Source organism: Protopterus annectens, chromosome 1.part0 (assembly GCF_019279795.1).
Source record: "Protopterus annectens isolate FY-2018-M chromosome 1.part0, PAN1.0, whole genome shotgun sequence".
Classification (NCBI taxonomy): Eukaryota; Metazoa; Chordata; order Ceratodontiformes; family Protopteridae; genus Protopterus; species Protopterus annectens.
The window spans coordinates 1,386,328,493-1,386,351,595 of NC_056725.1; the positions used below are offsets into that span (position 1 = coordinate 1,386,328,493).

The window sequence follows — 23,103 nt, forward strand, 5'->3', positions numbered from 1 at the left end:
ACTCGAAATGCCACCTGAAGCATAAATGAATGAAATGCAACTGGAAATCCATCTGGACAAAGTGACTTTGGAAACAGGAGACCCAATCCTGTTGTCTGAAAATAAGACAAACAACTGATCCAATTTTCTGAGATCCTTCGTTCTACGTAAATAGAATCATAATTGTCTGTGCACATCCAGCTGATGAAATCTAAATTCTGCCTTGTTCGAGAACTCTGGAAAGAATACAGGTAGTTCAATGGACTGGTTTAGATTATTGACAGAAGCCACTTTTGGTAGAAAGGAAGGGTTTGGTCTGAGAGAAACCCTGTCCTTATGAAAAATCAAGTAAGGTGGTCTAACTGATACGGCTTGAAGCTCCAAGACATGTCTGGCTGAAGTGATGGCTACTAAAGAGATTCTCTTCCAAGTCAAATATTTTAAATCACAAGTGGCTGCAGGCTCGAAGGGGGGTGAAGTGAGATATTGTAGAACAAAATTTAAGTCCCAAGGCATAACTGGTTCAAAAACTGGAGGACGAAGCGCATAGTGCCCTTCAGGAATACCTTACAAAGTCTGTGTGCCATGAGACTAGGCTCATCAGCGATGTGAAAAGTGGAAATAGCCGCCAACTGGACTTTAACAGTTGTGGCCACTGATCTTAGGTTGAAAAGCATGGAGAGGAACTCCAGGACTGCCGAAATTGGAGCTGTATAAGGATCAATTTGTCTTGCGTGCTCCCAGATTGAAAATCTCTTCCATTTGCTGGAATAGATTTTTTTGGTGGAAGGCTTATGGGAAGAAGACAGAATATGAACCACTTCCAGCGAAAAATGATGACTAACGATGGAAGTGGAGGAGCCAGGCTGTCAACCGGAGGGTCTGAAGAGAGGGATGGAGCTGCCCTGACATATGAGACAGCAAATCTGGTTGAGGGTCCAGAATCCAGGGGGCGTCCACTAGGTAAGGATGGAGGAAGGGGAACCAAATTTGACGAGGCCAGTGTGGAGCAATCAGAATAATTTTTCTTCCCAAAGATTGCGCTTTCTAAATAACCTTTGTCAGCAGAGGAACAGGAGGGAAGGCATACAGTAGACCAGAGGGCCAATCATGAACTAGAGCGTCCCTGGGTGACTCCCCCTGAGGGGGGATAAGGGTGAAGTAGCTGCTGCATTTGGTATTGAGGGGGCTGGAAAATAGGTTGCAGCAAGGCTGACCCCACCTGCGGAAAATCTGCTCTGCAATCTGATTGTTCAGGGACCACTCGTGAGGCATCAGAATCGCTCTGCTCAACCTATCAGCAAGCACAATGGACTTCCCCGGAATGTGTGTTGCTACAAGAAAATGTTGGGAAGCCACTGCCCACTGCCACACTCGCATGGCCTCTCTGCAAAGGGGATATGACTTGGTTCCTCCCTGTTTGTTTAGATACCATACCACTGACATATTGTCTGTGTGGATCGCAATTGTCCCGAGAGGAAGAAAGCTCTGAAGTGCTTGCAACGCTAGTAGCACTGCTCTCATCTCCAGGACACTGATATGCAGATGCATCTCGTGTTCCTGCCACATGCCTTGGACTGTCCTGCCTAGATAATGCCCCCTCACCCTATCTGGGAGGCATCCGTGGTCACTGTGGCAACCGGAGGGAATGGAACGAAGGGTTTTCCCGCGTCAAGGTTGCTGGTGTGAAGCCACCAGTGTAGATCCTGCTTGCACCTGCCTGTGATTATTATGAGATGAGAAAGAGGAAGATGTTGCAGAGACCACTGGGCGGAGTAGCCATTGAAGGAGCCTCATGTGCAGCCTCGCCAAAGGAACCAGCATAATTGTAGCAGACATCGTGCCCAACAATTTGAGGCTCAATCTTGCTTTCACTCTTCTCATAGGGAGTAACACATAGACCTGCTGTTGTAAACTTTGAATCCTTTCTCTTGGTAAGAACGCCCTCAGGAGCACAGTGTCTAACTCGGCGCCTATAAAGGTGACATGCTGCGAGGGCAACAAGGCAGACTTTTCCCAATTTAGAGATATGCCTAATTGTTGACACAGTTTGATCGTGGCGTCTCTGGTTTGTAGGAGTAGATGCCTGGTGGTGGCAGAAAGGAGCCAGTCGTCCAGGTACGGAAACACTTGGAATCCCTGACGTCTCAAGTGAGCTGTTACCACTGCCATGCATTTGGTGAACACCCTGAGAGCTATGGTGAGACCAAAGGGAAGGGCGCGAAATTGAAAATGACCGACTCCCAGCCGGAAGCGTAAATGACCTCTGGATGCCCTGTCCATCTTTATATGGTAGTAAGCATCCTTGAGGTCGATGGAGCACATCCACACTTCTTTTCCCAACAATGGGAGAATAGATTGCAACGTGACCATTCGGAACTTGGACTTCTTTATATGGGTGTTCAATCTGCTGAGATCCAAAATGGGTCTCAGGTCCCCTGTTCCTTTCGGCACCAAAAATAAACTGGAGTAAGTCCCTAATCCGATCTGGTCTGAGGGGACAGGCTGGATGGCTCCTTTTTCTAGTAGCTTTAAAACCTCTGAAGCTGCGGAATCCCTTTGATTGGGTGGAACATCTTGGATTTCTTTTGATCGGAGGGGGAGCTGAAGAGAAGGGAATGCGATATCCTCTGGAAATTATTTTTAATACCCATTGGTCCTGAGTTATACTTTGCCAGGCCTCTGGGTATAGTGAAATGCGACCCGCGACTGGCTCCGGAAATGCACAGTCGGGCCTCCCATCAGGACCGCTGGTAGGGAGAACCACGAGAGGAACTGCAGTCTCCCTGGTTACACGGGCCTCCTCTGCCCCTAGGGCGGCGTTTACCAGAATTACCACCCCCTCCCCTGCCTCTGGAGGGGGACTCACCTTGTGCGTCATGAAAAAATCTCTGCGATTTTTTTGAACCACATCTTCCCACCCCTCTGGGTCTTGGGATAAGGCCTAGAGGGTAGGGAAAAATGGACTCCCACAGCAGACAGAGTTTTTCCCTCTTGCTCACACCTAGTGAGAGTGTCCTTCACCTTGGTTCCGAATAAGGAGGAACCATCAAATGGGGCGTTGGTGAACGCAGACTTGAAGGCCTCCGCGAAATTACAGAGGCACATCCAGGAGCGTCTCCTAAGAGCAACTCCCAAACTCGCTGCCGTACCTGCTCCTTCGGATGTGTAAGAGATCAGCCTTATGGAGGAGTTAGCAATAGAGTTGAGGGTGGACATCTGAGCATTGACCCTCTGAGCCACTGCATCCGAAACGTTACCCTATAGAGTATCTCCAAGCTCTTTCAGGAAATCTCTTTGGAGCCGTGTAAAATGAGATAAGTAATTCAGTGACCACAGTGTAAAGGCCGCTGAAGAAACCGTACGCTTCCCGTATCGGTCCATGGTCCTAGACTCCTTGTTAGAAGGATGGACGGTAGACGAAGTCTCAGCTAGTTCCTTCTTGGTGGCCGCTACCACCACCATGGCATCTACAGGAACTCCCTTGGATAAAAACTCTTTGTCAGAGGGGGTGGACAAGAATTTGTTGGGTCTCCTGGGGACTGGTTCCACAGAGTCAGGGGTTTCCCACACCCTTCGACAAACCAGATCTAAAAGCTCGAAGGGTGGAGACACCCAGGAGGCGGAGGGATGAGCCCTGAAGGCCTTCAGGAACACTGACTCCTCCTCGGAGGGAGCTTTGGAGGGCCAGTCACCCCTCTGCTTCAAAATTTCCAGGATGTCAGAGAAAGAGACATCCTCAGAGGATGACTTGGGGGACCCCTCCGATTCCTCGAGATTGGTGTCTGACGTGAGGGACTCATCTTGGGAGTCAATGTGCTTCCTCTTGCACATTCTTTTTCTGGGTGGCTCCTCAGGCAAAAACATTGAGGGGCCCTCAGAAATAAGGGGACCACTCATGGGGGTATCCTGAGGCCTTGGGTCTCTGCTGTAGAAAGATAGAGGGCGATCAGAGACCCGCACCGGAGCTGGAGGGGACAGAGTGTCAGCGCCGAATGATGTCGCTGAAGACCAGGCCAGTGCGCTCAGCATGGCCTTGAAAGCTGGTCCCCCCGGCTCCAAAGATCGACCAGCCGTGGAAGACCTCAGAGCAGAAGGGACAAGGTCCGAAGCCGATGCAGGGGTCAGGCTTCCCCATGCTGAAGCAATGAGAGGGAGGCTAGGAGCCAAAAAGCAACCCCGAGGCCTCCACCTCGGGTCCAACCGAGGAACCCTGAGTCCTGGACCCCGTGGACGGAGCCGATGGGGTCGGAGCTGAAGCCAGAGCCGATAAGCCAGGATGGGCCATCGGAGCAAACCTAGGGACATATGACAGCGCCAACCACTGAGCTCCGAAAACTGAGATTCGATTGGAGGAGGAAGTATCGATGCTGGTTGGGTGACAGGCTCCGGAGCCGACTGGGCTGGAGCCAAAAACAATTTTGCCAGAACCGGTGACTGGAGATGTCTCTGCACCACTCTATCTACATCCACATCTGAAAGAGTCCTGGAGGACCTAGAAGATAAGGAAGGAGATCTAGACTTCCTCTCCGAAGGAGACCTACGAGGAGGAGAGATAGCCTAAAATTTGGAGACCGGCTCCGAACTAGCACCTCCATAATCGACTCCGAGGGACTTGGAGCCAAAGCAGATTCGGTCAATATACTAACTTCCTGCGGCTCCGAGGACAGTGGAGCCGAGGATGCCACAGAAGATTTCACTACTTTCTCCGGGGGCTCCGAGGATACAGATGGAGCCGGAGAATGCTTTTTTGCCTTAGAAGTTTTAGCCTTAGAGGGAGAGGACTTAAAGCTAGAAGCCCTTCCCAAATCCTCCTCGAAGGAGGGTTTCAAAAGTCCTTTCAAAATTAGCTTGTTCTTCCTCTCCTGAAGAACACGCGGGCTAAATGCATGGCAAAAAGTACAAGATTCCTGGAGGTAAATAGGCCCCAGACAAAAAACACAGACAGAGTGTCCATCAGTGATAGACATCTTATAACCACATTTAGTACACTTCTTAAAGCCTGAGGGTTTATGCTCTTTCGTATCCTTAGACATGATGAAAAGAAAAACCAACCGTTAATAACAGTCAACCGTTAATTTATATATAAAGCGCAGGAACTAAGCAAAACCACAACAGACAAATACACAAGACCTCTAACTTAATTGGTCTCAACAGGGACACAAGGAAAGACTAGGTCCTCTAATTTAAATGGTCCTAGCCCAAAGGATAGGTACCTACTAACACTAACAAGTAACACAGAAGAAGGGGCGGACTAGGTCCTCTAAATGAAACAGGCCTAGCCCGTAGGGGAAACATTTAGCGGGACACCACAAAAGACAATAATACCAGAAATTTTTTTTTACCAAGGGTTAAATCAGTACACACACACACAACACACAGCTATGAAAATAGCTTTTTTTGAAGCAAAAACTGTCAATAAAGACAAAAGTGATACTTAGCCACAGCCAAGAGCGAGACCATGTCCGAGCTATACGACGGCAAACGAGATCTGGGGAAAGGGAGCAGTGCAGCATGGGATACCTTCTTAGCCCAGCCAATTGAAAGACTTCGAGCTAGAGTATGGCCAGGTCGGAGCCGAGATTTGGCTCCGAACCCACGGGTAAGAATGTAGGTGAGATTGGACTACATAACATCTGATGTTCAATTACTCAGATCAAAAAATGTAGTGCCTGACCAAACCTTAGTGAGAGTAATACAGAAAGGTAAGGAGATGGCTTATTCCATGACCTACAACTAGAGATTTTAACAACAGGATAACATGCTTTCCCTATAATACCTTAAAAGGAAACAGGGGTCCTAATTTGTGCAGATTGGAAATAAAGCAGCTAAATGCATAATCACATACTACATCTTGTTATATTAAATGCAGAAAGCCCGGGGAAGCAGTGAGCAGGGATTGCAAACATAGTATATGTGAGGGGCATGGAGGGCCTTCATGTGCTAGCAGATCTAGGAGACTGTCTCTGTGATGCCCTCCCTGCTTGTTGAAGTTTCATGTAGTTTATTTAGTTAAGTAGGCAAATGGGCAAGGCTTCACCAAGAACCACTGTCCCTCTCCCCTCAGGATGAGCAAGCCCATCCTCCCTCCCCAGTCAAATTTGGATCACCTGACTGTAATCAATGCTTTACCTCCTTACATCAGACTACAAATGTGTGCATTTTAATGCAATAAAGTTCTCTTTTGGGAATGGAGCAGAAAAAGAAGTCATCAGCAAATAAATGCAGACTTATCCAAACCACACATTTACTTTCTAGACACCGAGTTTACTACCTCAGACCAACTTCCTAAATGGCATAGCACTTTAAATGGCTTAGCTTCTTATTATACTAGACATCTGTTATTTGGTCCAAATGTTTAACATAAACACTCCAGGCATTTCTGCAGTTATCTCCTACTGTCTTCTAGGTGGCAAACATTGCATGTTCATATTTGCATTAATAATTCCAAAACCATGCTACATACAAGGTATCAGAATATTTTATCTTGAAGCATACATGATGGCAAACGCAATTACATTGATATTTGACCTCTGTCAATGAGCATGTGTTAGAACTGTAAGGTGATTAACTTCATTTTTTTAAAGGCTCAAGCCACACTCACTGGGAGCTAAAGGTACACACTCAAAAGAGCTGTACTGGAGAGAATGAGTTAAAATTCTACACCTAAAGGGGGAGACTAAGATATGGTTCTTACCTCTTCTTTTGCATCTTTATTCCTCCTAAATTCCTCTCTAGCCCAAGATTTCAGGTACTGACGATCTGATTCATTTTGCACTTCTCTGACTGTTCGTAAAATGTCTCTATACAAACTAAGGACCTTCTGTCTCTGCAAAAACTGTAGTGAAATAAAATAATGCTGCTTTACCACCACCTTGTCTGAACATTTGTTTTATCACATGACGTTCATTATTTTTCATAATATTCAAAAGAGTCATATGCTTTAAACATCAACCACTACAATACACTTGGTTGTCCTTATTGTGCTACCATTACCTTTTCCTTCTCCTGATCAGTATATATTATGTTCTCTCAGCTTCCCACAAAGAGGATACTGCTACATTCACAATATCACTTCAACTGTACTCCTACAATATCAATGAACCTATGTTCTTTTTCAGTTCATTTCTTTTAACTCTATGCTGGTAAGTCACACAAACAACTTACAGTATCTGTCTACACTCACTACGCATAGTTCTACTTCAGCTTCACAATGTGATACAAGACTGTTCCCCTATACCCTGAATACAGCTGTTTGTAAAGCTACTTAAAGGGACCGGGTGTGAAACTCAATAGGTCAGATTCAGAAGTGTGCTATGTACTATGCAAGACCATGAAAAGTGTCTTACATAGTATCCACGGGTGGCAAAAGTACATAAATTCAGAAAAGACTGATGATGAAAATGACTATGCACAGAAATGTCTAAAGACAACACACGTAAGTAGTTCTGTGGGACTTCCTTAATTAAACTGAGGCTCAGATATGTTATTCCATGAGTCCAGACTGATTCATATACAGCCACTGTATGGATAGAGTGCAGGTAATTTCTATATTGCACCATTTTACTCCATAATCCAATAACTGGTGCAAAGTTTAATGCTGCTGAGTTGATAAAATAGAAAAGGTAGGAGACTGACATTCACGGTTACTGTGGAGCAATCTGGCTACATGGATACAAGGTTCAGAGATATGTAAATGATGCAGAATGCTGAAATGCATTAAACAGTGCAACTCTGTGCAGCAAAAATAGCAGGGTTTCAGGGCTTTGTCTGAATCCTAACCAAGGTCTTCACTGTATATTAGGAGATCTGCTTATGGAAACCCCTTTCTAATTCTCTTCCAAAGACAGAAAAATGCACCTACATCTGGCAGGTATGTAGATACACAAACACTCTCATTCCTGCTCTTAGGAGTTCTGTTGCAGTTTGCCCCCAGTTTAAAGACCTGCTGCCCAATGAGCTGCTAGAAGTCAGCGAGGTATACAAATTTGTATTATTCCTCAATCCTTCTTTCTCAGGGAAGGAAAGCAGTTTGAAGAACCCTTGAACCTTTCTTTCCTACTCAAAACCCTCCCTTCTCCTTGAGCATGATCTAGCACTAATCCTGAGTAACCAGTAACATCAGCAGAAAAAAGTGCTACTGTGCTATGAGGCTCATGCCTGCATGCCCTTATGATGAGCCTTCCAAGGCCTGTTAAGTGGCTTTGACATGGATATTAGCACAGGAAGAAGTGCATCATCAAAAATGCAATTACTGTTGTAAGTAAACTGCTTATTACGATGATAATCAGCTGACTCTGAATTAGTAAATAAGGTTGGCTCGAGACTATGGAAAGAGAAGTTTAGAACTAAACAAGACCAGAATTAATGATATACGTAAAGGAAAAGGCAAACCTTTTTATTCCTCTAAGGTCAGAGAAGGCAAAAGTACACCATCCCTAGCTATACCTAAAAGAACATCTAACTTAAGGGTCAATTTGACTTACACTATGGACCATGATAACGTATGCCAGGTGATCAGAAAGTTCTGGCCGATTCTAACTTCGGATAAAAAGTTAAACGAGATTGTTAGAGATAACCCAAGTTTCCTTTTCAAAAATAAAAAGAATCTCAAAAGGATTTTATGCTCAAATGATGGGATATGTAACAACTACGTACAACTACGTACATAATAATTCATCAGGAACAAAGAAATGTGGCTTCTGCAAGGTCTGCAATGTAATCAATTGTAGCAACACATTTAAGCATCTGGTTACTAAACAGACATTTGTTTTTCATGGATTAGCTAATTGCCTAACCAGCAATATTGTTTACATAGCTACCTGCACTTCCTGCACAGCATTTTATGTTGGAAAAACTAATATGAAGCTAAAGGAAAGAATTATCAAACATCAATCTGATATACGTAACAGAAAGGAAACAAATTCTCTTTTGCTTCATTTATGTGAGCATGCGGGACATAGCTTTGTTTTCATGGTCATTTCGAAGATACATTTTACTTCCAGAGAAGGAGACCTGACTAATCTGACAGAGAGAGGAAGCCAAATGGATAATGCGGCTGAGGGCAGATAACCCTCCTGGCCTTAATGGCTGTGTTCCCTTAAAACCTTTTCTTAAAAATAGATGAGCAATGAGCTATGCTCACTTATGACCTGTTTTCATTGCCAGAAACCTTAGGTATACTGACTTAGGCTCTGATGTCCCAAAGAAACTGTTGAAATGAAATAAATGAAATAAAAGCGCCCTAAATGACCATCTTTATTTTTCACCTTTTTCTCTCAAATCTTGGCTTTTATGCAGAGCTTGTTCTTTTAATTAGAACCTACTGAAAATATTTTACTAATATTCCTTCTGAAAATATGTCTGAGTCTGTCTTAGAAATGTCAAACTTTCATGTTGTTTTAAACAAAGAGTTTTAAATAAAGAGTTTAAACTTCAAGCTATGGAGGTGTGTACCAATGGAATAACTTGATTGGTTAACATTCATCATTCACTGTAGGTTGTTTCATTGGATGATACCAACTTTTAAATACTGAACCCAGCTTACCTACTTGGATCTGAAGAAGGCTTGAAAAAGCTGAAAGCGCTTGTCCATTGTTTACATCAGAAGGGTTCTTCACTTTTATGTTAGTTTTTCTGTTTTTATGACATCAACATGTTTTAAAGCTGTGGAATTACAACGCCACTTGACTTTTACAACAGCAAAGCTCTATATTTCATATACTGTGGATTCAACATGGTAAAGGCCTGTAATTGAAGCTGTTGTTTTGAAGCTGTCTTTTCGCCATTTTGGTTGTTTAGCAAGTTTTGAATACTCAGATGAAATACTAATACTTGTGGTGCAACGAAACTGCAAAAATCAGAGGTTGACATGAAGAAAAAGCTGGCTGAATATGAAGTTTCTTTAGAAGAAATGTTTAAAAAACAGTAGAGTTAAAGGACAGAGTGTGAGCAGAGAAAACCTGAGATTATCTGCTGTGCTAGAGAAATGGGAAGGAATAAACTGTATTAATTTTATGAAAGCACAATCAAGCAACTGGAGTGGTGTTCCACAGCAGAATTTGTAAATTGAAAGGGCATATCAAGTGTATGCTCCAGACCTGGCTACAAGAAAACAGCCAAGATCTATATTAGTAAATATGCAATCATACCAGCAGAAAAAGTTGATCCTGACAAAAGTGTGGCAGAAGGGCAAAGTATTAAAAACTGGAGACAGCAGAGTATTTGCAGAACATGATTATTCACTGTACAGCAAGCAGAAGAGAAGTACATTTATCAAAGCAATCAGGGAATGTTGAGAGGCAGTTGTGAGATTTAAGCTGCTGCAGCCAGCTGTCTTCAAAGTGTTTTTTTTTCTTGGAGGATCAAAGTCATTTTTGATGCAGAAAACGATAAGGAGGAATTAAAAAAGTTTATCCATCAAAAAGTGAATCAACAAGCAGAAGGGGGCTCTGCCTCTTATTCTTCTGATGGTAAGGTTCATAGAAAGACTGCCAATGAAACCTTTTTGAATCTTCCAAAGTAAAATGCTTGAGAACATAGGAGTTGACTAGAAGAATCAGCAGTACCTTGGACTTAAAATCAGAGCTTGGTATTGGGAGATGGAGATGAACAGGAAGACCAGCAAAACTGAAATTAGTTTATTATGTATTTATTTATTTGCTTACTTATTACTGACATTTAATTCCCTGGAAATTCTGACTGGGTAGAAGCCCATTTTCAGCAGAGGCCTGGGGAGAAAAGCTCCAAAGTATTACAAAACATTTTAAGAAGAAGAATTTTGCAATCTTCAAAAATAAAACAAAGACATCTGCTGTTTAAATAATTACAAATCAGACATAATATAAAAACACTGATTAAGAATCAATGCAAGGTATATGACAACCATTTAATATTTAGAAAATTTGGAGACAGTTTGTAGAGAAATTAAAAATAAACAAGTCTAATACAGGCAGGAATTGCAATATGAAGCGGGGACAAAATAGGCTTATGGTACATTTACTGAGAAAGTCAGGAAAGAGAATTAGCAGTAAGGAAGTAAGTGATGAAGGGAGAATAAGGAGGTATAAGGAATGAAAATGTACTTGTTCACATTTAGGGATATAGTTTATCATACTTTTGAACAAGAACAGAGACAGATTTTAGATAGGAAATCTTTCAGAGTGGTTTTGAAAGATGCAAGAGTGTGTATAGACCTGATGAATACAGGGAAGGACTTCCAGGCCTTAGCAACCTTGTACGAGTACATAGTTGTACAGAATGTTTTTTAGTGCTGGACAGGCAGATGAATGCTGGATAATTTTATAGGTGTTAAGAAGCTGTGCATATGTTAGTTGATGTGACATTTCTAACAAATTTAAGCTTTTCAGTGCTATACAGTGGTGAGTTCTGAAGGTGGTATATGCTGCAAATTTGTTATAGCACTGTTCAAGTTTTAAATTTTGTGAAGCCTGGAGGTTAGTGAGGATGGGAGCACCATAAAGAAGAGTGGGGAGGAGATAAGTAGTGGCAAGTGTAGTTTTAGTTGAGTTGGTGAGAACGTTTTTGGCTCTGTAAAGCATCCCTAGTTTTTGAGGAGTTTTTCTTATGCAATTTTGTATATGCAGGTCGAATGTAAGATTATCATAAATATCACCCACTAATAGTTTCCTATGAGAAGTGACTTCAATAGTTGTATTATCAAGTGAGAAAACTTTAAACTGTGCTTTTCCATGAGAGAGGGATTTAGGGGAAAAAAAGTAGTAGTTTGGTCTTTTTGGGGTTAAGTATGAGTTGTGAGTTATGAAGCCATGTTTCGATGGCTGTTAAAAGCTTTCTGAGTAATTTTTTTGGAGGTGTACCATGTACAAATGAGTGGAATTATCTGTGTATTGTATTAGGGTGGCCTGTTTGGAGGCATAGAGGGTTTTGGTGAAAATGTTAAAGAGGAAGGTACCAAGGATAGAGCCTTGTGGTACACTGGTGGTGACTGGGGGGTTAGGAGAGAGTGTGGAGTGCCATTTTACTGACAGATACCTATTGGACTGGTAGATTTTGAACCACAGAAGGGTAGGCTGAGAGAGACCTAGTGAGGACATTTGAAGTAGAACTTTATTATGACAAGTCTAGAAATAAGGAAGAGACTAGTTTGCCATTATCTATAGCTTTATTGACAATATCCACACAAGTTAGAAGGACAGTACTATTACTATGGGAAGGTTGAAAGCCATGTTGTGTAGGGGATAGGAGTTCTTTCTGCAGGAGATAGTCTAGCAATTGTTTTTGAACACATGTTTCAAGCATTTTGGTGAGGGAGATAAGATTGCTATAGGTCTAAAGTTATTAATGTCTATTGAATTTCCTCCTTTGTGCAGAGGGATAATGTGCAACTTTTTCCAAAGAAAGGGAAAATAGGATTCTGGGACTGACCTATTTATAAGGATTGAGACAGGACAGGCAACGTTAGTGTCTGCTATTTTTAGGTACTCTCTTGGAAGGTCATCAGCTAAAGAAGAGCATGGTTTAAGTTTAAGAGTAGTTTTATATAGGATGTAGGGACAGGTTTGAAGGTGAAAGGGGATGTGGTGATATGTGGCTCTTGGGCAGGATTGAGATTAGATATTGAGGAATTCTTGGTTAGAGATGCTATATAATCTATAAAATAAGAGTTGAACTCTATTGCAGTTTCAAGTGGTGAGTTTTCAGGAGATGGGTTTCGGTTGAATTTTTGGCTGGGATACAAGATTTCTTTAATCGATGCCCAAAATGTTTTAGTGTTGTGTTTAGTATTATCCTAAAAGTTATTATAGTATACTTTTTTGTATTCATTTATTCGCTTTTTAGTACGATTGCAAAGCACTCTGAAGTTTTCGATATTGTGGTGTTTTATATTTTTGCTATTCTTTCCATACTTTTTCTCTATCCTGCATTAGCATTCTACTCTTTTTGGATAGCCAAATTGCATTATTTGTTTTTAGTCTCTTGCTTCTAGGAGGTGCAAGGTTATTTAGGATATTTAGAAAAGTTGTATTGAATTCACTTGCAGCATTGTCTAAGGAGAAGATTTTTAGGAAGTTCCAGTTAATAGAAGATAGTATAATAATGAACATTTATTTATTTTATTTATTTATTTTCCATTTGTTTACCGGGTTAGTCTGACTGGACACGAGGTGACTGTTTTCTGTGGAGGCCCGGGGAGAACACCTCCAAATACATAGTAAAAAATTATAAAAAAATTATATAAACATAGCTATTTTGTACAAAGAGCACAAAACATATAAAAGGAGTAAAAATCAGAGTTTTACAACTGATGCAGCATTCAGTGTTTAGAATACCGAGACACAATTAAACAAGATATTATATAACAAATATAGATAAATACAAAAATAAGTTTCCATAGACAAACAGAGTCATAAACTAGAAATCACAACTATAAAGGTGGCCTAAACATCTGGTTCACAGTACTATCCACTAAGTGAAACTACACAGTACACCTGTGATCTAGGGATGCTGAAAGTCAGGAACAGGTGAAATTAGTCTGGTTCTGTACAGGAAAATATCCAAGTTTTGAATAGGAGATCTTTTAGTAGGGATTTGAAAGTATGTTCACTATTTAGACATCTAATGTCAGGGGGTAGAGCATCCCAGGCCTTAGCAGCTTCATAGGAATAAAGAGATTAGCCTGAGCTATGTAAGCAACTGGTAACAGACAGTAGGGTGGTATTGGAAGATCTTACTTGACGTGCAGTATTATGGAAGGTGAGCAGACCAGAGAGGGCAGGTATTTTATTTGGTTGGTATAGCAGTTGATGGGTCAGGAGAAGTTGATTGTATTTTAGTAGGCTAGGGAGTTCTAACCATCTTAGTTGTCTTAGGGAGAGGCAGTGATGAGAACGAAACTTAGCATTGGTTGCAAATTTTGAGATTTTATTGTAGCAGGTAGATAGTTTCAGAAGGTCAGATTTGTTTAGGTTAGTTAGAACTGGGGAAGTGTATAGTAAGGTGGAGAGTAGATGGGTACGAGAGATAGAGATTCGGGATTCCTGTATGAGGAAGTACTTGCAGCAGTAGAGTTAAGAACCTTGACAATTGTTAGTGCTATATGTTTGTCGAATTTTAGGTTTTGGTCAATAGTTACACTTAGTAGCTTGGCTTGAGTTACTGGTGTGATAAGGGTATTGTTGGAGGATGTTATTGAGAATAGCGAGGTAGGGGTGAAAGTTTTGGATGGGTGGAAGATCGTGAGTTGGGTCTTAGATGGGTTTAGTATGAATTGGGAGGAATTTAGCCATTTTTCTGTAGTAGTGAAGGCTTTTTCTGGGTTCTATCGTGGAGTAATTGTAGAGAGTAGCCGAGAAGAGGTTATTGGCAAAGATGGAAAATAGTAAGGGACCAAGAATGGATCCTTGTGGAACACCTTATCCCACTGGGAGGAGAGGGGAGAGAGAGTTATGCTATTTAACAGCATGTTGCCAGAGGGACAGATAATTTTTAAACCACAGTAGAGAGGAATTATCCAGACTGAGCTCACAAAGAGCCAATAGTAATTTGCAGTGGGATACCGTGTCTTTGACAGGACTAGGAAGACAACAGATACTAAGTTACCGAGATTTCTTTGTTGGTTGACGTGGTCAGTAAAGGATATAAGGGCAGAGGTGGTACTATGGTTTGGCCAAAATCCATGTTGGGAATTTGCTAGCAGGTTATATTGAAGATGATTCAGTAGTTGGGTGTGTACACATTTTTCTAAGATTTTTGATAGGGAAGATAGTAATTATCGCCCCATAGCTATACTAAGTTCTGTCGAGGATCCACCTTTGTGTAGGGAGATGATGTAAGAAATTTTCCAGAGGGAGGGGACAGTGTGTTCAGCTATGGATCTATTGATGAGTATGGAAATAGGGTAGGTGATGGAAGAGGTGGCAATCTTGAAGTAATCAGCGGGGAGTTTATCAGCAGAGAGAGTGGTGGGTTTCAATTTGGCAAGGTGTTTACGAATTAGGTCAGTTGGAACTGGTTTGAGAGAGAATTGGGTGTTGGTCTTATGGTGACAGTTTTGTATTTTGGGGGTATTTGTAGTAGTAGTAGTGGGGAAATTGTTGAATAATTTTTGGATGGAGGAGGTGAAATAGTCATTAAACTGGGTGGCAATATCATTGTTATCACCTTCAGTTTTCTAACTTTCTGGGTTAAACTTGAAAACGTTGCACATTTTATAAACATGCTGTTTAACTGGATATGTGAGATGTTTAGTCATACAGATTGGGAGAAGATCACCGAGAGAGTCTGACACTGGAACTGTGGTGGAGTATTTGCTAAGATATGACACTAGGATCCAGTCAAATACAGAATTCAATGGCTTGCTTTAATGTGTGGGGCTATTAATTAGTTGTGTGAAACCATCTGAGTTCAAGCTAACTGTAGGGGAGTTAGAGCTTATGTCCAACTAACTGACATTCACATCATCTAGTAATATTATATTTTGTGGAAATGTTAAGGTTATCCAATAGGATATCTTCCAGTATAGCTGTATTGTCACCAGGGGGTATACAAAGGACAATAATACATATTTGTTTATTAATGGTTTATTTTAAGGAAAGCAATAAGAAGTTATGCCGAACTGAATTTTGGTGTTGGTTTGCTGTATGGGAAAATGTAGTAGGTATTGGGAAATATTAAAGCAATACCACCACCCCTCCTTTTTATAGTGTCAATACAGATGATATTTTAGTCAGGATGTGTAACTTCAGAGTTATTCATGCTGTGTTTCAGCCACGTTTCAGTTACAGTGAGAACATCAGTCTTATGTTGGGTAATCCAGTCATGTAGTTCACCAGTTTTATTTCTTACACTACTAGCATTTATTGCAGCATATATTAGATCACCAGGGTTGGGGATTGGCTGTTTTGGGGATACAGAAGTGTGTGGGAGAGAATTATCTTTGTGTTCACTGTGATAGGTGAGGCCAGGATCAGAGTGTACATCTCCTCCTAGAAGGATTTTAGTATATTGGGGAATTATGCATACTTGATTTTGGAGAGAATTCTTGCACTTAGTTTTGTTTTGCTTTAAGTTGACGTGCAATTAAATCAGCCTACATTTGGAATATATGTGATAGGCAACATTAAAAAGGTTTGGTGCAATGTATGCAGAGTATAAGGAGGAGGTATAGATAAGTGACTGGGACAGCACTGGAGAGGTATTGCGAGATATTATTGAGCCATGGTAGGAAAAAAGATGGCACAGTACAGTAGCATAATTAAGTACATGAATCTGTATTTTACAGATGTCAGGTAGTGGGGGAAGTTGCAATAAAGAAGGAAACAAGGAGTTGAAGGACAGTAGGAAATTCAGTGATGATGGATTCTGAAAGTAAGAAGTGGATAGGTAAGGAGAGTATTTTCTATAAAAGAAGAGAGGTAGGTTGTTTTAGTATCTTCTCTGGAATGCAAGGAATAGAGGGGGGTATTAAAGGCTAGAGTAGAGTATAATGATGTAGTCAAAAGAAGAAGAAATAAAGGTCTATTTCAGAAAAGAAAAAAGATACAATGTGGAACAGATAGGTACCATTAGGGAGGGTCATGATTGATTAAAAATGGATATAGTGCAAACTGTATGGAAGGGATAAGCAATTAACAAAGAGATGCAAGTAAAACAGGTTGTCTGTCATTTCTTGAGACTAAATAACTAGCACATGCAGTAAACTCTACTGGTCAAGCAAAAGGGGATAGTGGCCGACTTAGTACGAGGTCCTTAGAGTGCAAGGACTATTTCACAGACTTTCAATCACATAGCAGGCATGTATTTAACTGATTAAAGTTAATACGCAGCAAGATTCTTCATGATAAATATGCTTACATTAAACACTGACAAAATTCTCAGAAAGCTTGTAGGTGTAGGCCCTTGTGGCAGAGTTCCTGTAATATTGAGGTCAGATTTAGTGACCACAGGCTATTAAGCACCGACAAAATTCTCAGTAAATTAATAACTGGAAAACTATGAAACATCTTATCACAACTGCAAAATGTGGTTTTGGAAGAAAAAGAGGGTGATACACTGGACATTTGTTGACTTTGTAAAACTTGTGTGTGAACTATAAAGCACATATTCCACTTCATATCATTAATGCTTAGAACACTAAAAGGGGAAAACTAACAATAAAACAGTTTTGTGTAGTGTGCAGTCACGTGTATTTTAAATGTAGGGGTGAGTCTTTTCAATGACTGCTGTATGTGTTAAAGATACTAAAGTCAACAAGTATTTTTTTAATTGCAAGAAATACCGGTTTTAGAGTATAACAAGAGAAAAAAAGACTGCACAAAAGCAAGTTTAATGTTCATATGACACGATCTTGAGCTGCTGGGTGGGTGTAAAAGTGCACTGATTGTAGTATATGAAAAATTAGAATAATTTTCTCTTTTTCTTTTATAGGGTGAACGTGAAGATTACTACCTTTACCTTCAGCTGTAAATGGGTGCTTTTGTAAACTTGGAGGCTTTAAAAATCAGACAAAATTATGAAAGACAAGAAAATGCTTAGTCTTTACAATTGCAAAGACATTAGCTTGTTTGTTTCCCACTTGCAAATGTTCAGTGGAGTCGAGATTTCTGCCGCTGAAGTTGGCTTTGCATTCTTTTCTGAGTGAAATTTAAAGACTCATTGCAGAGTACATTTTCATGGAGACAAGTTATCTGCAGGTACAAGGAGTTAATCTTGAAAATTCTGAGTATTCCTTGGTGAGGGAAATGTCAAATTTAAAGATAGAAGGAAAGCAGTTCAGTGAAAAACATAATGTTGAAATTATGGGAAGTGAATAAGAAGTAACAACCCATCAGTCTTAATACTTTAATGCAGTTAATAGAAAAGTGTACAATTTAGTATTATTTAAAGATAGCCACTGCACTTTTTCTTGGGGCTAAAAGTTAATGTTTTCTGAAAGCATACAAACTGTTTTTCATATTTGAGAGGGGAAGAGAAAAAAGCAAAAAACAGACAGCAATCATTGTAAGTGGGAGCGCAGCTGTAGCATGCACTTTAGCATAGATGACCTTCATTTAGGTTAGATAAGGCCTGTAGGTACAGCCATCAATATGGTGCAATTGTTCAGCTTTGGAAGGTTAAACTTCATATTTTGAAGATGTACATAGTTTTGTGTGCTTATTCTAAGTTAATAGGAGATGGGGTGCTTTATATTTAGTCTTTTTGTTTGAGGGTTTTCATTAAAACAAAAAAGTCTTGAAAATGTGACATAGGTTCAAATGGAGTCAGCAGAAAGAACTGTACAAAAGAACAGCCTGCCAAACCTTACTATATGCATGCAACAAGCTGAAAATAAAACTGTTGTGTACAAAATGTGGAAACAATAGCTTTTTATTATGATGTTTATGCTGGCGATATTTTCCTGGAACATGGATGGCCTTGCATGTATAGATAAAAAGGAAAGAGTACTGAAATGCAGAGTGCAAATAGCTATGCTGCAGTAGAACTCATCTGGAAAGAAATGAGCATGTGCACTTGACAAGGAGAGGATTTCAGAATGGATATTCAGCAGAATATCGGGGACAGAGGAAAAAGGGGAGTAATCATACTAATAGCTAGAGGGGGAAAAAGACAAACTGGTAGATTTGTGGTAGCAAGGGGTATTGGCAAGGGAGGAGGATTACAATGACATATATTTATTTATATTCCACCAACAACTGCTATTATGGAGCTTAAGAAAGTTTTGGGAGAAATAAATAAATAATCAGCTTTCAGCAGGGAATATTATTTATAGGTGGGGATTAGAATTGGACTTGCAATAGTCAGGATGTATCCGAGGGACGTAGAAAGGACAATATAATAAAACAGGGTAGATTTCTGAAAAAAAATTTGGTATGAAAATGTGAATTCAGTAACAGAAACTCAGACAGAGTTTGCATATTATTCCCCAAGGTACAACATCTGGGCTAGACTAGATGGAAATTATATTTCACAGAAGCGTGTGCATTTACTTGAAAGCTTCAACACAAATCCAATGACTATTTCTGATCACGCATCAATAAAAAAATAAGACAAAAATGCAGGATAATTAAGCAAAAATAAGACACTAGCCCTTTCCCACCTACCTGTTAAGAGATAAAGATTTAATAAGGAATGGGTAGTAGATATTATTTGAGAGTTATTAGGGAAGACAGCAATATCTATTTTCAAAAGTTATATCTAGTGAATGGGATAAAATGAAAATGAAGTTTAAAAATACGGTCAAAATAAAAAAGAGAAAGAGATAAGGTTAAGAAATAATAGAAATTACTTAGAGGGCTGGCAAAGGTTGAAGGACTGCAGAATAAGAGGAATCTCACAGAACAAGAGGAGAAACAAATGCAGATTGTTAAGGATAAAATAAAGACAACTCCACAGCATAAAAACTTATAGCACAATGACTTGGGCAACAGAATGTCAAAATGGTTGTTGCCAAACTTAGGGAACCTATGACAAGAAAAATAACCAGAGATCCTGTAGAGGTTTTAGAGCTATTCCAGAATTTTTATGAAAATTTGTATAAAGCAGAGAAACGTGGAAATCAAGAAACAGTACAAAAATAAATATTTATGGAAGACTTAATTATACCAAAGTTTAGAGGTGGATGAAGCTCAACAACTCACATTTAAGATAGGAGGGGATAAGATAAAAACATATATCTCCAGGAAAGTCTCTAGGAACAGATGGTATTCCTGTGGAAATTTGGAAATTAGTAGGGAAGAAAGGGATAAAGATCTGGAACATTTTGTTTAACATTATTTTAAAAGGAGGGGAAGCACCAACATCTTGGATGAGAGATGTGGTAGCTGTGTTACCTAAAGATGGCAAAGACCCTTCAGACCCAGCTTTATATAGACCATTTCAATTTTAAACCACAATTATAGTGTTTATGTCTATACTATCTAAAAGAATGTCAAAGGTGTTGCCAAAATTGTTAGAGATGCATCAGTGTGGTTTTGTGGAGGGAAGGCAAACACTTGACAACATTAATAGAACAATGATGATTCGGAGGGAAGAAGAATCTAAGAAAATACCGCTGCTGTTGGTGGGTTTTGATGTAGCAAAAGCATTCAATACAGTAAGCTAGAATTTTATGATTAGGGCAATGACACTATTTGCATTCCCTGATACAATATTAAGGTTAATTAGGAGAATATATGAAGGATCAGAGGCTAAAATTAAAGTGGGAGAGTTCCATTCTGATAAGTTGTATCTGAACAGAGAAACCAGGTAGGGGTGTCCTCTTTCCCCTTTGTTGTTTGCTTTATATTTAGAGCCACTGGCAAAGAAAATAAGGGACTCAGAAATTTAAAGATATAACTAGTATGGTAATCAAGAAAAGTTGGCTTTATTTGCAGATGATATTATTTTGTATCTAATAAAACCAGAAAATGACACCTCAGTGTCATAGAACATTCTGAGGCATATACAATTAATTAAGATAAAACAAAGGCTATAGCTATAAACTATGTGCCCACACAAGTTGGTTCAGCAATACCCATATTTATGGGGACATGATTGTAAAGTGTTTATGTTTAAAATAGCTAAATGATGGCAAGGGTGTTGCCAAAGTTGATGGCTACAGATCGGTGTGGTTTTGCGGAGGGGAGGCAAACATTTGACAACATTAACAGAACAATGATGATCCAGAGGAAAGTACAATACAAGAAAAAACTCTGTTGTTGTTGGGTCTTGATGCAGAGAAAGCATTTGACAGAGTAAGCTGGGATTTTATGAGTAGGGCATTACAAGCATTTGCATTTCCTGATACAATAACAACATTAATTAGAAGGATATAGGTGTAAATTATGCACACACACAACAACTGGTTTAGAAATACCCATATTTATGGGGACACAGTAAAGTATTTAGGCGTATGGATTAAAAAGGCTTCTGCTTTTGTTATGGCAGCTAAAGATATGTGGGAATAGACTAACAAAAGATAATTCAGAAATTGAGAAACTGGAAGCTGTTATTTATGGATATGAATGGTAAGATACAAGCAGTGAAAATGTTTTTAGTAACTTTAGTCTTGTATACGGATCACGCATACTTTTATCAACTTGAGGAGAAGTTGTTGACAATAATTAATAAAGAATCAAACACATTTATTTGGGAGGAAAAGAGAGAAAGAATTAAATGGGATAAGCTGATCCTTCCAAAAGGACACGGTGGTTTAGGTTTACCTGATTACAAGGGATAGTTTAGAGCTACACGGTTAAGCTTTATATACATAACACAAGCAGAGGGTTATAATTCAAAGTGGAAAGGGATTATGATGACGCAAGGGGGAAATTCATGAACTAGAAAGAGAGTGGGATTCTGGATGCAGATCTTTAAGGAGAATAATTCAACAACCATACAGAATATTATATTCATGAAGTAGCAGAAAGTACTCTAAGAACGAAGCCACTACGAGAATGGAGAAAGGAGATTTTTCCAAAAGGGATGACTGCTAGTAGGGGTACAGAAAATAGGCAAGAGGGGGCTAGAATTTATTAGAGAAACTTGCAAAGGAACCAAGATATTGGCAGCAAATAACTCAAGCAGGAAGAGTAATAAATTGGGATGAGGCAAAGAAGACATGTGGATCACAGGTTAGAGATTGCCTTCCCTACCAGGACTTCATCTCAGAGTAGAGGCAAATAGAAAGAGATGGGGATTTAAGTGCAAGACCTGCTCTGGTACAATTTTCAGTTTAATCTAGAACAGAAACATCTGTTAAAAATGGATACTTAATAGGCCAAATAAATACAATGACAACTACAAAAATCAGAGGAGGTAGAAAAGATGGGGAACAGAGACTGAAAAGGCAATTTATAAAAAACAACAACAGAAAGACAAATGTATGGCTCCCAAGTATGCAACCAAGTCCAGGTTTAGGATCTTTGCTCTGAAGTGTTTGCACAGGTATTTTTATACCTCAAACAGGCTTCAAAGATTTTTCCTCAAGTAGTCAGTACATTTTGGAGGTGTAATGAAGAAAGATGCAACTGGGAACATATATTGTGGGAGTGTAATGAACTATCAGATTTTAAAAATTCCCTACAGAGTACTCTCTCAGAAATATTGGGTAAGCATATGGCTGTAAGTAAGGAAATGATTTTTTGAGCTGGGATACAGGATCTTAATTGTCTAGACATAGTAAGACCTTGTTAAGTTTGATTCTGCTGGCTGCTCTACACCAACGGAATTTGAGGTATTGAACTTTATAAAAAGAGGCAAAAGAAATGGAAGAGGGATCTTTAGAAAAGGGAAGGAGTAAATTACACAGAAGTAAAGGGAAACTGTTGGCACAATACATGCATAATAATGTTCAGGAGGAGGAGTAAGGTTTAAAGGAAGACAGAAATTCAACAATTTATGTTAGACTGATGATAGTAGCAAAGAAAATTTTTGTGATGTATATTGTACTTAAATGGAAAAATATTAAAGTGCTTTGTTTTCTTTTCTGTTAATATAGATCACCTATGTCTTAAGAGATAATTTAATAAAGGTGTTTAAAAAAAGCAGAAAGTGTACAAAAGCAGGTCAGTTGTATATTTACAATTCTCTTCCAGCTTGGACTAAAATGTGATCTTGTCACTGAGCCATGCTGCATCTGAATAAAGGTCTAACTAAAAATAAAAGGATGGGTAAACTACCAATGACCAACCCCTTCCACCCTCCTTGGCTGACTCCTCCAGTGGTATGGTTACTATCACAGGTTGTCTAGCCCTTAGCACTACATAGCTGGTGGAATGTTGAGCATTTCCATGAAATATAATGGAGTGTCAATAACGTTCGATGTAAACATGATGGCATCATGTTGCCCTTGAATATATGGTAGTGCTGGCAGGGAGCATTCATGAAGATTTGTGATATGCAAGACTGATGACTCACATCTGTGTAGTAGTACAGCAGCTACAGTGCAGCACAGACATTTAAATAACTTTATTTTTATGTCACAACATAACTAGCTATAACCTGCAGCTTGCTAACACAGCAGATTGTGACAAGGCTGTAGTGCCTTTAAGCTAATTTACTAAAGTTATGGAAGGTTTGTATTTATAGGAGTGCATGATACAAGGAACAAATATGCTTAGCTCTCTGCTCATTTTTACTCTAATTATGTTTGAAGGTACCAGT

The 23,103-nt window shown here is 39.8% G+C and overlaps 1 protein-coding gene across 1 annotated transcript in view; it reads right to left on the minus strand.

Moving 5' to 3' along the window:
• LYRM2 (LYR motif containing 2) overlaps positions 1-23,103 on the minus strand; it is a 102,341-nt gene that overhangs the window by 58,173 nt on the left and 21,065 nt on the right. The window contains exon 2 of the mRNA XM_044067168.1: positions 6,677-6,817. Within this exon, the coding sequence (XP_043923103.1) occupies positions 6,677-6,817 (141 nt within the window). The remainder of the gene's footprint in view (positions 1-6,676; positions 6,818-23,103) is intronic.